The sequence below is a fragment of the Mauremys mutica genome, chromosome 6, assembly GCF_020497125.1.
Source record: "Mauremys mutica isolate MM-2020 ecotype Southern chromosome 6, ASM2049712v1, whole genome shotgun sequence".
Taxonomy (NCBI): Eukaryota; Metazoa; Chordata; order Testudines; family Geoemydidae; genus Mauremys; species Mauremys mutica.
The window spans coordinates 30151726-30169207 of NC_059077.1; the positions used below are offsets into that span (position 1 = coordinate 30151726).

Consider the following 17482-nt stretch of genomic DNA (forward strand, 5'->3'; position numbering starts at 1 on the left):
CTCCTTTCCAACTCCCTCTCCTGCACACTGGTTTCTGTATCATTTGTTGTTTCTGTTTCTTCATTTCCTTGTTCAGAAATACCTTTTATAAAAAGTGCACATGACACTTTGCCACACTATCATAACTCATCTCATTCAAATAAAAAGCTGAACTGTGCTCAACATCTTCCAGAGTGAACCTTTCACAGAATAACTGATGAGGAGTGATGGTTCCACAAGTTTATGCAGTATGTTTTCTTAATGATATGTTTCAGGGAAGAAACTACAACTTGATCTGTATGGTGAATGCAGTTTTGAAGAAGGAGAATCAGCAATTTCATCACCTCATGTTTTTCATAGGTGTGATTATTGTGTGGGCAAAATGAGTTTGACGAGCAGGAACACGGTGACAAAGTAAGCTTTAAAAGAGGGCAAAGTTTTTCTTACATTAATCAGTTTTAAAAAAAGGTTTCTGACATCTAGCTGTTTACACAGTGACTGTATTATAAAGAAATGGCAGACATGTTAATGTAGTTTAAACACCAAAACGTTTTACTCTATAGGAATCAGCTGCATTGGCAAAAATTAAAAATGTCAAGTTGTTTTGCATTTGTTTGTACATCTTGGCTATCGCCTCCTAAGTCCTCTGTGCTAGCATGGCCAGATGTTCAGCATTGTAAATCCTGATAGCACATAGGTCATTATTTTATGATTAGTGAATAATGTGGTCAGTAGCAAAAACTGGGTGCCAGAGACACCTGTTTTAATTTTGATACTGATGCTCTCTGTGCTTCAGTTTCTCCTCTGTATGGGGATAATAATACTTCACATGGGGCATTGTGAGATTACTTTGTTAATATTTGTAAGACAGTATGAAGATAAGTGCTGCAGAAGCTTAGTATAATAATAATAACATATTCATTTTAGGCACAAAACCAAGCTGGTCTATGTTCTCTATGATTTTAATTTTATGGACAGAAGTATGATAACCAGAGTTTAAAATTATAGTGCAGCTCATATATTTGCCTAGCAAGTTACCTGTTTTTTTCTTTCATTAGCCTTCTCAGGGCAGGAGTACCTTCATTTGAGATCCTTAAACCACACAAGCAGACGGTACTCCATCTCTTCAAAGTTAGAGTCCATAACTCTGGACATTTCAGTGCTTTGCTTTTTTCACAGTTTGCAAGAGAACTTAAGTTTTTGCTTGTTGACATCCCTTGTACATCTGAAAGCTTGTTGACTATAGCTGGATGACAAACAGAGCAAAAGGTCTTCACATCCCCTGTGATCTTCCTGCCTCTGTCTTCTGTATGACTATCCAGAACTGAAAACTTCAGGTAGTGATGCTAATTATTTTGAGGGGACAAGGGATATGTCTGGAAGAGTGTTATCTGACTCAGACAAGGAGGGCTGTATTTAGATTCAGGGGTTGTACTATTTAATTAATTGTGAGACCCCTGAATACCATCCAAACCCATCTTCACTGTCTCCTCAACATGACTCACTTTCTTCTTACAGGACCAGAATATCCATTCCCGTAGCTATACATGCCTTAATTTTAGTTTATTTTAGCTCATCTCTGGATATGGCTACACTAGAGAGCTTACAGCTGGGCAGTTGCACCAGTGCAGCTGCGCTGCTATAAGCTCTCTAGTGTAGACACTCTAAGCTGAGAGGAGAGAGCTCTCCTGTCGGCTTAATTGCTCCAGACCTACGAGTGGCGGTAGCTATGTTGGTGGGAGAAGCTCTCCCATTGACATAGTGCTGTTCTCACTGGCGCTTAAGGCAGCATACATTATGTCATTCAGGGGTGGTGGCTAATTCTTCTTTGAGTGATTGCTCATGTCGATTCCATTCTAGGTGTGTACGCGCCCACGTGCACAGTTGTCAGAGAATTTTGTCTTAGCGGTGTCTGTAGTGCCAGCTGTGACACCTCTTGAGTGCCACGTTCACGCCACAGTATATCAGGTGCTGCTGGCCCTACGCCCCCTTAGTTTCTTCTTACCACTTGTGACAGTTTGTTGAAGCACCTGGTCTTGCTTAGCAAGAGCATTAGTGGCTCTTCACTGTCCAGATCGTTCTCCTTTGTTATTTAGTCAGTGATTAGTTAGCTGCTAAGTGTTTTAGTAGTAGTTCTGTAGTTAGAGTCCCGGCTGGGTCTTTGTCCTGGAGTGGGGCATGCCCTGCTCCCCAGGTTTTAAGCCGTGTTCTGAGTGCAGCCAGCCGATGCCCATCAGCGTCCCTCACGAGAGTTGTATGAAGTGTCTGGGAGAGTCTGATCGAAAAGACAAGTGCCGGATCTGCAAAAATTTTCGTTCTCGAACTCAAAAAGAGCAGGATATTCGATTAAGGGCCCTCCTCATGGAGGCTGCTCTGCGCCCGGCATCGGAGCCCTTGCACTCGGATTCCACGCCCAGTACTTCGATGTCGGCACGCAGTGCGCTGCTGGCACTGGCTTCCACCCAGCACTGTTCCCCTCGCCGGTACCGAAGAAGTGGTCTTAAGTTGTCTGGTCCGCAGGCACCGCGCAAGGGAACTTTAGGCAAAGGACCTGAGCTAGACCTTGTGCCCGCAATGGAGGCTTCAGGGGTACCGCTGTGGTTGGGCCCCTTAGCCCAGCCAGGGACCCACCTCTGACTCTAGGGAGCGGAGGGGGTCCCGGCCCATTGCAGAGCCATCTGCGATCAAGGCGGGCCCAGCGGCCAAAGAACAGTTAGGCTGACTGGCACCGCAGATGCCTGGCTGCATGGTGGATCCCACCAAGATACCAGCGCAGTGGACCAAGCCGGCAGTGGGACTGCCCCTAAAGGCAGTGGAGTGTCCTCATCCCTGGACTGCAGGCGTTGTTCCCCTTCACCATGGCCAAGGACTTTGGTACCACAACCCTGATCTCCAGCCAGGAGGCCTAGATCCTCGACGCCATGGTCTCCGCTTACAAGACATGGGACTCAGGAGTCGCGATGCTGATCCCTGTATTCCTGGTACCGACAGTCCTTCCACCAGAGATCGCCAAGGCGCTGGTCACCATCGCCTCGCAGGTTGCCCAGGCATCAGTCTCCTCAGTCACGAGGCCATTCCTGGTCACAGCAACGGTCGCTGGGGCTCCATTACCTTTCTTTGGGCAGGGACCAGCCCTTGCCCTCCCCATACCAGTCGCCGACAAGAGTTGTTAGACTCAGGATTTCATGGCCCCACCCTGGTCCCCAGAAGGACAGAGGTCCAGGTCGGACGGACAGTTTAGCCCTTCCCCTGTATGGGGCGAATCGTCTCCCAGCCGGGAACCTGCCAAGGCGCCTGCGGCACTGCCATGGGGTCAGGAGCAGTGGCAATGGAGCATGGAGCATGGTCCGCCCAGTGGCAATACTGGAACCCATGGAGGGTGCCTGTAATGCTGGCACCGTACTCCCATCGCTCCTCCCAGGTGGCATTGGGCAAGCTGCCCCTGGCACGGTTGGCACTGGCATCAGAGCAAGGGGCCCAATCTGTGGCAGTGACCCCCAGGGACGCCCTGGCGGCCATGGAGCAGTCCCTGACGCAGCAAGGGAATGCCCCCCAGCCTCTGGAGGTGCAGTCATCTTCATCGTCCCTGGATGAGGCGATGGCGGGGCCCTCACAAACTGGTAGCCCCCCCCCAATGACTTCTGGGAGCACCAAGCCCTCTTTAAAAGGGTGGAAGCCAACCTGAACTTGGAGGTCGAAGAGCTGGCTGAGGAGCCCGATGACCTCTTCAGTGTCATTTCCTCCTCCTCCCCAGCCTGGGTTGCATTGCCCGTTCACCTGGGGGTCCTGAAGATCACCAAGTTGGTGTGGCAGACCCAATCTTCCATTCCGCCCACATCTAAGAACGCATAAAAGAAGTGCCATGTTCCTGACAAGGAGTTTGTATACCAATACACACACCCTCCTGCTGGGTCCCTGGTTGTGTCTGCTGTCAACGAAAGGGCCAGGCAGGGTCAGGCGAGCGGCACCCCCAAAAATAAAGATGCCAAGAGACTAGATTTATTTGGCAGAAAGATTTATTTCACAGCGAGCCTCCAATTTAGGGTCTCTAACCATCAGGCCCTACTTGGCAGATACAATTTCAACCTGTGGGACGCCGTTGGAAAGTTCAAAGAGAGCATCACCGCTCTTATAGAGCAGGGCTAATGGGTAGCCGCGGGTATCCTCCAGATGGCCTGGGATGCCACATACTCGGCATCCAGGGTAATCGCCTCTGCAAAGCCATGAGGCATAGCTCCCTGTTTACAGATCTCTGGTCTGTCCCAGGAGATGCAATCTACCCTCCAGGACCTCCCATTTGAGGGAACGGGGCTCCTCTTGGATCTGACTGATTCCACAGCCTTAAAGATTCCCGGGCCACCCTCCGCTCCTTAGGCCTTCATACTCTTCAGCAGACCAGGAAGCTGTTCCGCCTCCTGCTGCCTCTGCCGTTGTCAAGGTCTTGGGGTACCCCTTGTTCCAGCTCCTACAAAAAAAAGAACAAGGACCTGGGTTTTAAGCTATGCCATCAGTCGTCATCTCGTCCTCCTGCTCAGCCTGGTCCTTCTAGGGATCATGGTAGCCAGAAGCAGTCATTTTGAGGGTGCACCCAAGGAGAACACCCCAGTCACTGCTCCCCACCTTCCTCAACCGCCTCTGCCCTTTCCGGTCGGCCTGGTCCCATATCACCTCAGACCGTTGGGTGCTCGACATGGTCTCATCAGGCTATACCCTGCAGTTTGTAGCTGACCAACGCTTCCATCTCCCTTTGCCGTTCCTCTTCAGGGACCCTTCTCACGAGCAACTCCTCGTTCAGGAGATAGAAAACCTCATGAGCCTAGGGGTTCTACAGGACATGGAAGAAAGAGGGTTTTAATCCTGTTACTTCCTCATTATGAAGGCAAAAGGGGCCTCAGACCTATCCTGGACCTGCGCCACCTCAACAAGTCTCTCAAAAGGTTGAAGTTTCATATGGTTGCGGTCATGTTGGCCCGCCGGGTATCTCAGATTTGGGCGCTCACCTTAGAGCTACCTTATACTATCTTCTACAAGGACAAGGTCCAGCTAAGATCGCACCCAGCCTTCCTTCCTAAGGTGGTCTCTCAGTTTCATTCGAGCCAAGACATTTACTTTACCGGTCTTCTTTCCAAAGCTGCATAAGTCAGAGGAGAAGTGCAGGCTATATGCCCTGGACGTCAGGAGGGCTCTGGCCTTCTACATTGAAAGAACCAAGCCATTCCGCAAGTCGATGCAATTATTTGTCGCTGTGGCCAACAAGATAAAAGGTCAACCTGTTTCTGCTCAGAGAATTTCCTCCTGGATCACTGCCTGCATTCGCTTTTGCTACAATCAAGCAAAAGTGCTGCCCCTGGCGATCGTCACCGCCCACTCTACCAGGGCACAGGCCTCTTTGGCAGCCTTCTTGGCCTAAGTAAATATCCAGGACCACCTGGTCATTGGTCCATACCTTCACGTCTCACTATGTGCTTACCCAGCAGGCCCGGGATGATGCTGGCTTCAGTAGATCAGTACTGCAAGCTGCCAAGTGGTGAACTCCTAACTCAACTCCATAAAAACTCCTTGTGAGTCACCTAGAATGGAATCAACATGAGCAAGCACTTGAAGAAGAAAAAACAGTTACCTACCTTTCGTAACTGTTGTTCTTCGAGATGTGTTGCTTATGTCCATTCCATTACCTGCCCTCCTGCCTCTCTGTTGAAGTTGTCAGCAAGAAGGAACTGAGAGGGCGTAGGGCTGATGGTGCCTGATATACCACGGTGTGAGCGCGGCACTCAAGGGGGTGCCACAGCTGGCCCTACGGATACTGCTAAGGCAAAAGTCTGCAACAACTGTGCATGTGGGCATGCACGCACCTAGAATGGAATGGACATGAGCAACACATCTCGAAGAACAACAGTTACAAAAGGTAGGTAACTGTTTTTTCACACCCCTCAGCAACATAATTTACGTTGATTTAAACTGTATTGTAGCCATAACCGCTGTATTTGTAAATTACTTGTCATGGTCATATCTGAGCACCTTACACATTCTACCAAATATACTCATAAGTCTCTTTCTCCATTCCCCTCTAGCAGCAGTTTTAGGCATATACCTGATGGCCTTTTGCTCCCCTAATATCTTTAGTGATAGTGATTCGCTGCCTCCTCCTCTTCCTGGCTCCTCAAGGAATGACCGTCTAACCCACTTCCCCCCATTCTAAATTGTAGGCCCATTGTAACATTCTCTCCCCCAAACTTGTATTTTTTGGTGAAAGGGATTTGAGGACAATCCCTAAGCCCATACTCCAACAGTAGGTGTAGTAGACATTCATGGTTCTTCTTCATACAGACTCTATAAGCATACACATCTGCACTAGTCTTTGGTAACAGCCAGTTTCCCACTTACCAGCTATCAGCATAATTCCTCAGTCTCACTGTAGTAATGATTCACAGTGGAGCAGCAGTGACAGGATTATAATTTCTGGCTTCTGCTGCAGCTGATGTGCATGGACTGGGAAGAGAGTAGAATTACAGTGGGCATCAGAAAAAAGGCCAGTGGGCCTGCCCACCCCCTGGTAAGTTGGTGTCACAGGGTGTTGTATGATGAGGGAATAAACTTGTTGGAGACACGTTATCTTCTGGGGAGCATAATCCAGCTGAATCTTTGGGTTCAGGACCACTCTGTCTGGTAGTAACCTTTGAAATAAAATCAGGCATTTACTATCTCAAAGTCCACGTCCATCTTCTGTTCCTTTGCCGTCTTAGCTGATTGATTAAAAGGCATTGTATCAGAAGTGAAAGTAAGCCGGTCCGGTATGGCGTACCGGCAAGAGCCAGTACGCCATGCCGGACCGCACCGGCTTCCATGGCGGGGATTGAAAGGGCTCAGAGCTCCTTGCGGCTGCGGGCAGCCCAGAGCCCTATAAATCCCGGCCGCCTCTGAGATTTAAAGGGCTCAGAGCTCCCCGCCGCTGCGGGCAGCCCAGAGCCCTTTGAATCCCGGCCACGGCTCCGGTGGCCGGGTTGGGGCTGGGATTTAAAGGGCTCAGAGCTCCCCACAGCTGCGGGCAGCCCAGAGCCCCTTGAATCCTGGCCGCGGCTCCGGCGGCCAGGCAGGGGCCGGGATTTAAAGGGATCAGAGCTCCCCGTGGCTGCGGGCAGCCCAGATCCCTTTGAATCCCGGCCGTGGCTGGGATTTAAAGGGCTCAGAGTTCCCTGCGGCTGCGGGCAGCCCAGAGCCCTTTGAATCCCAGCCACGGCTCTGGCGGCTGGGCTGGGGCCAGGATTTAAAGGGTTTGGGGCTCCCCTCAGTGGCAGGGGCTCCGGGCCCTTTAAATCCCGGCTCCAGTGCAGCAAAACTCAGGGTTCTCCCCCCCGGGGGGCTCCCAGCCATCTCTTCAGCTGGAAGCCCCTGGTTGATTTAAAGGCCCTGGGTCTCCCAACCACAGCTGGTGCCCCAGGGCCTTTAAATCTTAAGAGGCCACGCCTCTTCCGGATGAGGCCACGCCCCCTCAGGACTCCGGCAGTACCGGTAAGTCCTGTAAGTTACTTTCACCCCTGCATTGTATGAAAGTGCTTGTGTTCCTCTTGACCCTTGACACACTGCTAAATTCCATGTCCTGAGTTATTCCTGCATTTGGTAGCTCCTGATATGGCTTGTTAAACTAATAGCAAATGCTCTTATATTCACCACAGGCATATTATAATATCTATGTTTTAAGAGCTGGAAACATTCTAAGGGTATCATATCGGCGGGTAGCAATCGATTTCTCGGGGATCGATATATCGTGTCTCATCTAGACGCGATATATCGATCCCCGAACGCGCTCATGTCGACTCCGTAACTCCACCAACGCGAATGGCGGTAGCGGAGTCGACATGGGGAGCCGCGCATGTCAATCCCGCGCCATGAGAACGGTATGTAATGCGATATAAGATACTTCGACTTCAGCTACGTTATTCACGTAGCTGAAGTTGCGTATCTTATATTGATTTTCCCCCGTAGTGTAGACCTGCCCTAAGTTTGTGGATCAGACTTTAAGGACTTGGCTGAGGGAGAAAAGCTGCTCATCCTCATGCCTATATTTCAGGCACTCCCCCCAACTGGCAACAATTTGATCCCTTTTGGATTTGGACAGTTCATCAGTCATTAACCTGACATGTCACAAGTGAGCACATTAACATTTTTATTTGGACCATCTGTTGTTATTAGACATCAGTAAAAATGAAGGAACTTTGTGTCCCTTTTCTGGCATTGTTTGTATATAATCTGAAAAGGGTAATTCACAAACTCATATTGAAGGGGAATGCCAACAGAAAAGGGTTCACTTTGAGGAGCGTGAAAGTTCACTATTAAATTTGGTGGTCAACTTGTCAAACTTATTTACTTTACAGCTTGATGAATGGTGTTGGCTACTACATGAGGTTGTAACTGTAGTTTTGTCTGACTGTCTGGAAAGTGTATAAACAAAGGTAGAGACAAAGTTAAGATGGGGGATAGTTTGTATCATTTGCATTTATGTTGGTTTTCCCACTTTTCTGGAGATTTCAAAGAAATTACGCTGTATTTTATGGAGGTTCATGATAATTTCTGTGAGATGCTGGTGGAAATATATATATATTTGTTGCCTTTGCTAATAAATACAAATTTTTCGTATCGTTATGAAACCATGGTTTTCCCCATTACTGTATTTCATACTTTCACTTGATGTTGTGTGTATGACAGAAATGTACTAGGGTTATTATAGACCGGATACTAACTTCCGCTTTACACATTAAGGGCCAGATCCTCCATGGGCATAAATCACTGTAGTTCTGTTGACTTCAGGGAGCCATACCATTTTATACCAGTTGAGGATCTTGTCATTGGTCTACATTTCATTTAGAATGTAAGGTCTACCAGAAAAGGGCTTTGTTATCTTATTTGACTGGAGAGCATGTAGGACATTCTTGACGCTCGGTTTTATTCTGTGAGGGGATGAGTTATTTAGTTCATCTCTTTTCTGTTTTTTCCACTCCACTCCTTGCCCTGTACACTTTTCCTATGTGACCTCACTCCTGTGTTTCTTTTGCAGAAACAAATATGGCTATGTGGAGGGAGAGTGACCTACATAGCCTGCTTTTCTGTCTGCACAGCCCCTCATGGCTTTCTCTGTTTCTGCTTCTGTCTCCTGGATGCAGCTGATGGAGAAGCAGAGGGGCCTAAGTCACTCTCTCCATATAAACCCTTCAGATTGCTGTACTGAACAAAATAGGTGTTGTTTTCTTTTAAATCGTGGCTGTTTATGCCTCATGTTAAAATTAATTAGTGAAGAATCATCCTTAAGCTCTATGTGAAGAGTTAAATGTTGCTTTATTAGGCCTGTTGTTTTAGTTCTGCATTTTTAGGTAATGAAGGAAAGGTAATTTAGCATTGTTGACATAATATGTGTTCACGTTTGAGCTGTGTCAGTAATATGCTTTCTTGTACACAGTGATTGATCAAAGGAGGAACTTTAATAATGCATGGGGGAAGACAGAATTCTGCTAATGAACAGACTTCAAACTAATCGAAACAATAATTTAACTAGAACCCATTATCATGTATTTATCAGTAGGCAAAATGTTAAACACTCCTCTGTAACTCTAGGAGGATCATATTAAACTGCCTAATAGCTTTCCTACCACGTATAATAATTTAGTGAATGTGGGGAGAGTGGGATTTGCTTTTTGTGCTTTAATTCCTTAGGTGATCAAAATAGCCTGCCTGGCAGTCCTCAAAGTTTACCCTGCAAGATGTACGTATCTTGCCCTGATCATACCAATATTATTATTGTAATAACTAGTTAGGCTAGATGTATTTCTAGTTGCTGTGTCCGAATACGAATGGGAGAAAGGGAAAATCTTGATTTAATGCAGAAGTCTGTGCATTCTCTAATTAGGCTTATGCACCCCCCTTCAGTGCTTTTGTGTAAATACTTTATAATAGGTTGGAGGATAGCTCTGGGAGAAATTTAATTGAGTTCATTTTTTCAGCTGAAGTTAGTTATTCTTTTCCCACCGAGAGAAGAAAAAACCTCTTTGGGTGAATCTAATGCTGGGGTAAGTCATAGAACGACTGAGCTAATTGAAGCTGGGCATAGTGCAGTGCTAGCTTCCCTGCCAATATATGTCAAGCCTGCTTTGTAATATACTGTGTTATGTCAGTTCTTGACCCCTCCTGACCAAAAACTGTCAGTTATGATGAACTGTGTTACATTGTGTAATGGTTTTGTGATGTGTAAAAATATTCACTGGGTGCTATTGCACTTCTGTGCACTGCCTAGGTGCCTATTCCTTTAGATTTCTTAATTGAAATTTATAAGTGATTCTCCAACATTCTCCTATACTAGCACAGACAAATCAGTTTACTGCAAGGGTAATCAATTCTTTTTTGTCAAGATCCAAATTTGTTGGTCAAGGTGTAGTATAGTCAAGGTCCAGACTCCAGAGAAAATAATACCCTCCTCCCCCACCGAATAATGATAATAAGTAAACGAAAAGATTCCGAAGTCCGTTTAAAAGCATCTGGCGGTCTGGATTTGGCCCATGGTCTGCCTATTGACTACCCCTGGTTTACTGCCTCCTACCAGCAGATGGATGTTGGAAATAAAGCACGTTTCTTTCTTGACAGGGTCACACACGCTACTCAGTTTTGTTATCGTCACCTGTTGGAGACAAGGAAGGAACTAAAAGTGTAAGCCAGCCATCCCGATATATGTTGGGCACCATAAATTTAAAGTCACAAGAGCTGTGTTTTGTGTTATGCTACTTTTTCATGCTGGAAAGTGAGGGATGTATTTCCATACAAACAGGCCTCACACATGCAGCTCCATAAATTTCATTCATACTGTAATGCAGTGTACTGTACATTTTTACAGGAATTAACATTAACATTAATCTTAATGAGTTTGTAAATTCTTTGGGACAGGTACTCTCTTACTATGCGTTTGTGCAATGCCTAGCACAATGGGACCCTGATCCTGATTGAAGCTTGTTGATGCTATTGTAATTTGTAACCCATAGGATTATTTTGCTAGTTATTATATCCTATTAATAGAGCCAGTAGTATTAATTAATGTTTCTTTTTCTGAAATTAATCCATTTTATTCTTATATTTTATCAGTATTAATTCCTTGGAATTTAGGATGTGTTAAGACATGTATTTCCTAATAATAAGTTTTGCTGAAATCCTGAAATGCAAGAAGCCTACCGGCTTGTAAGATCCAATAAGATCTGCTATATAGCAAAAAGTATAATCAGTTATAAATATGTTAGCATAAAAGCTGGCAACCTTTGGCACCGTTAAGAATAGTCCCTGAACTTTGGGGAACCAAAGGAAGGAACTATCCACATCACATCACAGGTTTATCCGGCTTCTGCAACCGGTTGGTAACCGCAGGATACACCACAACTCGAGGTCATCAAGAGAGCCTAGGTTGGCAGTTTTGGAGTGAGATAATCTTTATTAATATATTTAGAAAGTGAGTGTCATAATCCACTATCCTATAGGAGAAGGGCACCCATACATTTCTTAGGGTACGGAAACAAGATTTGGGTATAGTAGGTTGGGCCTGAATTACATAGATCAGGATCCTATAAAATACCCTGTAAGGGTTGGTTAGTGGTTAGTTCTTTTCTTAAACCTTCTTCTTGTAGCTGCTTTGGGTTTAGTTCTTTTCTTAAACCTTCTTGTAGCTGCTTTGGGTTTAGTTCTTTTCTTAAACCTTCTTCTTGTAGCTGCTTTGGGTTAGTTCTTTTCTTAAACCTTCTTCTTGTAGCTGCTTTGGGTTTAGTTCTTTTCTTAAACCTTCTTCTTGTAGCTGCTTTGGGTTTAGTTCTTTTCTTAAACCTTCTTCTTGTAGCTGCTTTGGAGTTAGTTCTTTTCTTCTATCTATCTATCTACTCTATCTTCTATTACTCTATCAGTTCAGTTTATGCAGTATATAACTACTCAGCATTCCTAACCATGGGGAAGCCAGCACCATCGAGTAATCGGGCATGCCAAGAGTGAGGCTGGTCCTTCTCCTTCTATTACCAGGCTCCCAAGGAAGGGTGTGAGTATGTTAGGTTAAGGTACTTATAACAGAAATGTTACCAGCAGGAGTTTTGGAATTCTTTTACTGTTTTGCAGTTATAAGTTTCATTGCATTCCTTGTTTTTATGCTAATGGCAATAAAGGTTTTATCAACTTGGTATTGTCCTTAGTGTATGCGTTCTTGCCAAGCACCCCGAGAATCCTCTCCCGATATAGAACTCTCTGGGTTCTGTAGTCTGAATCGGATAAGAACCTATACGTCTTCTGGTTGGATGCGATCAGTGGCGAGCCATAAAAATTCACCCATCAAATTCTGGTCAACAAATACAAGTAACAAATAATAATTATGTACATATGTATTATAGTTAACATGATACTTTAGGACCAACTGATGATTGATAGAAAAAGATGGAAAACATTTTAATTTCCCCTCCTGCCCTCACTGCCCCCTTCCTTAAGGAAGTTGGAGCGAAAACAAGACCTTTGTTCCTTATAATTTATTGTGCTCCTTCTGCTTATGGTACTGAGAAGCACAGTGGCCCAAATTTATCTTTGGTGTAACTCCAAAGACATAGTCAATGTATTCTGGTTGTCCAGAGTTGCCCAGTTGCTTTTATGGAACTTCTGCTCTTGATTTGCTCTCAGGGATTTGTTTTACTTGATAACCTTTTGATAATATACAGGAATAAGTGTCCAAAGCTGCTTTTCTTATGTGTCATATGAAAGACGTAGTCCAGCTGGTGGAACATAATCCATAGAGGAGAATGATGACATGATGCAACCAAACTACAACTCCCATGAGGCTCAGCAGCAACATTTCCAAATAAAAATACTTTTAAGTTTCAGGTGTTCATTTTTTAACCAAAAAAAAAAAAAAGAAAGAAATTTTCCATGGAAAGCAGACTCTTTTTGTGGACAGAAAAAAAAATTAGTTGAGAACCCAAATTTCCATAAAAAAATAGTTTAACTAGATTTTTTTTCAACCAGCCCTAACTAGTTTAGGGGTTGTGTATGGGGGATAGGGGGGAGAGGTTGAAATATGAAAATCTCAGAAGGCCCTGGAAACAAGAAAAAGAAGAGAGACTGAAACAAAAAGAAGATGAGGGGGTGAAATATAGAACAAAGTGGTGGAGAGGGAGAATAAAACCATAGGCAAGATAAATCGGAGACTGGGGAAGAGAGAGAGAGAGAGGCTTATTAGGGAAGAGGTTTCTGACTGCCAGTCCAGAACTATGCCAGAATCAATCAATTATTGCCAAGAAACCAATAAGTGATTCATGACAACGATAAGAAACAAAATTACCGGTTCAGGAATTGTAAGGTAACATAACTTAAACATGTCATAATCCTTAGTGAAAGATTTTCTATTGTGTTCTTCTATAAGCATGCCCCCTTTAAGATTGTAAACAAAAAAGAAAAAGAGTTTTTATTCAGTGCTTCCCAGAAACCGTGTGCTACAGAGTTCTATTTTCATGAAGGACAGTGCTTTCCAGGTTTTATTTTATATCTTAAATCTAGTTTTTTTAAATGTCAAAATAATTTAACAGCAATATTTTTTCCATAGGCAAAAATTCCTACAGATTATACATTTCATCTTAAAACTGGTCCAAAAATTATAGTTATTTAGATTTACCACTATAAGTATGAGCTGGAATTGGTATGCATTATCTGTTGCATTTTTAGTGTAGTTTATCAGGCTGCTTTGTTCAGGGGAGAGGGTGCAATAGAGATGGGGAAAGAAATGTTCTTCATCTCTAGTGGCTTTCAGAGTCAAAGAGCTTTAGGGCTCTTTGGGTCCAATTTAGGGGAGAGAGAGTCTGTTCGGAAAGTCAAGCATGAATTTAATCTAAACAAAAAGATTTATGATGGTGGGGATTGTATGAAATCAAGTTTCACTTGGTTTGATCCTAAAAGGAATATTCCTGATCATTATGGATTTGTCCATATTTACCAGTTTGTTTTCTATTCATTTGTTTCATGCCTCATATTTCTTTTCTTCTTTTTCCTCTTTTTGTCCATTTCTCATAATAATCATCGTGAAATACAAATTAGCGCAGAAATCTCTGCCAAACCTCCAACCTCAACACATCTTAATGAGGTGTTGAAAGTATACCGTTTATCTCCTCTGCAAAGGATGTGACAGCCTATCAGTAAAAGTACAAGATTGTCATCCAGGTCAATTTGAAATTGAGGGAAAGATAAATAAATCACCGTTATTTGCCCTTCTCCATTACAAAGTGTTATGGGAAGGACATGGATGGATTTAGAAAAGTTAAGATAGGTATCTTCTAATCTTTCTTTTCAATCATCAGGCTTTAGGGCTCTGTTCTGATGTTTGTTTGAAAATAGGTGGAACCCTAAACCCTATATGGACCAATCCTATATTTCTTAGTCCATTGGAGATTTTTCTCTACATCCTTATCCTGCTCAGGACCATTTTGAGAATTGAAGACCCAATCTTGCAAATGATAGATCAGTGGTACTGCTTAGGACAGTAACGGTAGATAGGCCATTCAGGTCCTCAATGAGAGCCAGAGATTTGTCCTTTTCTGCATGATTCCACAAGGAGCAAACATACTCTGCTCCCACTGACTGCAAAGGAGCGGACCCTTTGTTTTGTCAGATATATGTGTGCATTTGGCTCTAGCCAATATTTCTACATTGCTGTTTCTGGCAAATACAGCCACCATTTAAGCCATCTTTATGACCAGCTATTGGTTTAGTCAATACTTACGCATTTATTAATTTGTTTATTTTTGTTTACCATGTCCCTCATTGTGGATGGTCGATCTAGAGTAGGTTTCCTTCCTTTTTCTTCAATGGATTTAACCCAGAATAGTAAATGATATTAGATTCTTGTGGGCCAGAACTTCAATTCTTTGTGTACTCAAAATTCACTTTGATGTTAGTGTAATTTTGGGTGCACAAGCAATGCTTGGCCAGGCTGCATGCGAGAATGACCAAATCTTTGACTGAAACTTTAGGAATCAAACATCCTAGCCAAAATACATTTAATATGAAGTGGAAATACAGTCTGTGTGGAAACTGCTGATATCCTTTCAAACACACTTTACTCCATAATTACTAACCCAATCATACCTAGCAGTTTTTACATCTTCAAATCGCTGTAAAACTATTCATTAATACATATCTGTGACTCGGGGGGAAAAGAAATCCCTTAGGGTGAAATTCTGACCTCTCTGACTGTATATGGGAAAAAGGGGAGCCTGAGCTTGTAACACTTTTGTATAGGGGATTGGCACTGATTGGCCTAATTGGTAGTGAGGACAGTCAGGATGGTGTCTGAATGGTTGTAAGAGCATGAGGGAGGGGATGGGTTGCAGGTAGTCTCTGAAATACAGGGGGAGGGGAGGCCCCGTTGTGTTGTGCTCTGTCCATTCTGATTTTCAGTTGCCCAGAATTTGGGGAATGGGAGCGTGGGAATCTCCATCCGTGGTAGTCCCTGGCCTGATTGGTCTCTGGCTGGCATGTCCATTTTGGAGCTATTGTTTCTGCAGGCTGTGGATTGTTTTGCCTCCCCAGGTTTCAGACAGCTGTGGCGATCCACCTCTCCTTTCATCAGGCCTCAGTTCCTTCACTGCCACATACAGCAAACAGGGTGGAATGCTCAACTCCACTTAAAAGAGAGGGGGCTGCTGCTGCTTAGCAATGTGGGGTTTCCCCTCAGGATTTCATTCAACCTGGGCTCCATGGCCCAGCCAGACCAGGGGGATTTGAGGAGGTGTTTCATGCCACTGGCAGAGTGTTGTTCAGAATTCGGCCCTTTTGGCACAATCTTGCTCCTATTGAAGCGAATGGGAGTTTTGGCATGAGAGAAGGATCAGGCTCATAATAATAACAAGTGAGTTAGAGAAAACAACGCAAAGCCCATTCAGGTAGACTTGCGCATGGAAAAACCCCTTGGTTTCAATCTGGTGTAGAACAATTGCAGGATCAAACTCTAGAGTGAGTGCAGCAATGTTTATTGGTTCTGACGGTGATATTCATCTCTCTCAAAATATTTGATCACAAAAGGGATCACAAAATAGTATTGTTTGATTAACCTGCCTGGAGCAGCTAGCAGAATTGGGGCCTGTGTCTGTTTCATGCTAAAGCTTAGAATTACTTCACTGTTGACTTCAAGAAAAATGTAAACAGAAGCACTTCAGCTTCCATTCTTCCACCAGCAGATGCACTTCTTTATGGCATATGAGTCATCCAGAAAAGATATTTTTAGATTGCAACAGATATTAAAGAAATTTTTAACTGCATGTGAATTGATTTACCAATCAAAAGGCCTGATCCTGCTTGCACTCCCTTTTTGGAGTTGAAATCACAGGGTGATTTTACTTTGTAGCATCTGCAAAACAAGAACAGCTTTGCAAAAGAAAAAAAATCTGTTTCCTGTCAACAATGAATACTAATTTAGAAACTCAGTTTTTGGAATTCTGAGCTAGAATTATTGGATTTGTGGGGTCAGACCACCAGCTGCTGTAAAGCAAAATAGCTCTGTTGAAGTCAGTGGAGTTCTTCGATGTATGCAAGCTGAGAATTTGGCTTGAGGTATTTATACTTTAGGACATAATTCTTCACTTAAGAGACTAGTTTTATAATAATATTCTGCACTTTTAATTTATAGATCTCAAGAAGAGGAAGCTGAGGCACAGGATTAAGTGACTTCCCCAAAATAATATCAATAGTTAATGGCAGTTTCAAGAATAGAATTTAGGCCTCCTGAGGGCCAGTTTTGTTTTTCTACTGGACCACACTTCCATGTGCTTATTCCATGCAACCAGGCAAGTGGGTTGGAAATGCTATTTTTTTTATACATGTTTAAAAAACCCTCCAAATACAGCACCACAAACATGTATCTAGGCAAACTGACTTAAAAGGTCCTTGAGTTAATATTTCCAGTAAAAGTATAGACATTTTATTATTAATTGTTAATTTATTTACCTTGTAGGTTCAAATGAATAAGACCTTTCGCAGCCAGCACAGTTTAGAAAGCATTATTGGATTATTCCATATTGGTGCTTTGCATAGGCTCCTAAGTAGTGATAATTACAAGGGGAATTAGAATTACCTTGATCATAGTTTATTGGGTGCACAGGGACCATTTGTATTTGGAAATAATAAATGGGGAACTGGTAATTGTTTGTTTGCTAGTGGCTTGATCTTTCACAGAGCTGAGCACTTGCATGAAGTGCTGAATAGCATTTTATTTCTATTGACTTAAGTGTGAGTTGAAGATGCTCAGCATCTTTCAGAATCAAACCCAAAGAGCTATATTCTGCCAAGGGCCTTATATGTAAGATGTGCTTTTTATGTGTGGCGGTCAAGGAATTGCCTGCCTTTTGCTGAATCTGTTCTAAACAAGGAGTTTCTCTAGTGGCTTTGTATTATGATTAATACTACCTGCACCACTTTCACTTGTAAGTAGACAAAGCTAAAATCCCTGAACCCTGTCATA

The 17482-nt window shown here is 43.8% G+C and overlaps 1 protein-coding gene across 2 annotated transcripts in view; it reads left to right on the plus strand.

Annotated features, from left to right (window-relative positions):
* The window catches only part of PARP8 (poly(ADP-ribose) polymerase family member 8), a 163499-nt gene that overhangs the window by 33234 nt on the left and 112783 nt on the right, over positions 1-17482 (plus strand). The window contains exon 3 of one of the 2 annotated variants that reach the window (XM_045020211.1): positions 10609-10671. The exons of the other annotated variant lie outside the window; for it this stretch is intronic. Within the exon in view, the coding sequence (XP_044876146.1) occupies positions 10609-10671 (63 nt within the window). The remainder of the gene's footprint in view (positions 1-10608; positions 10672-17482) is intronic. 2 annotated transcript variants of the gene reach the window in all.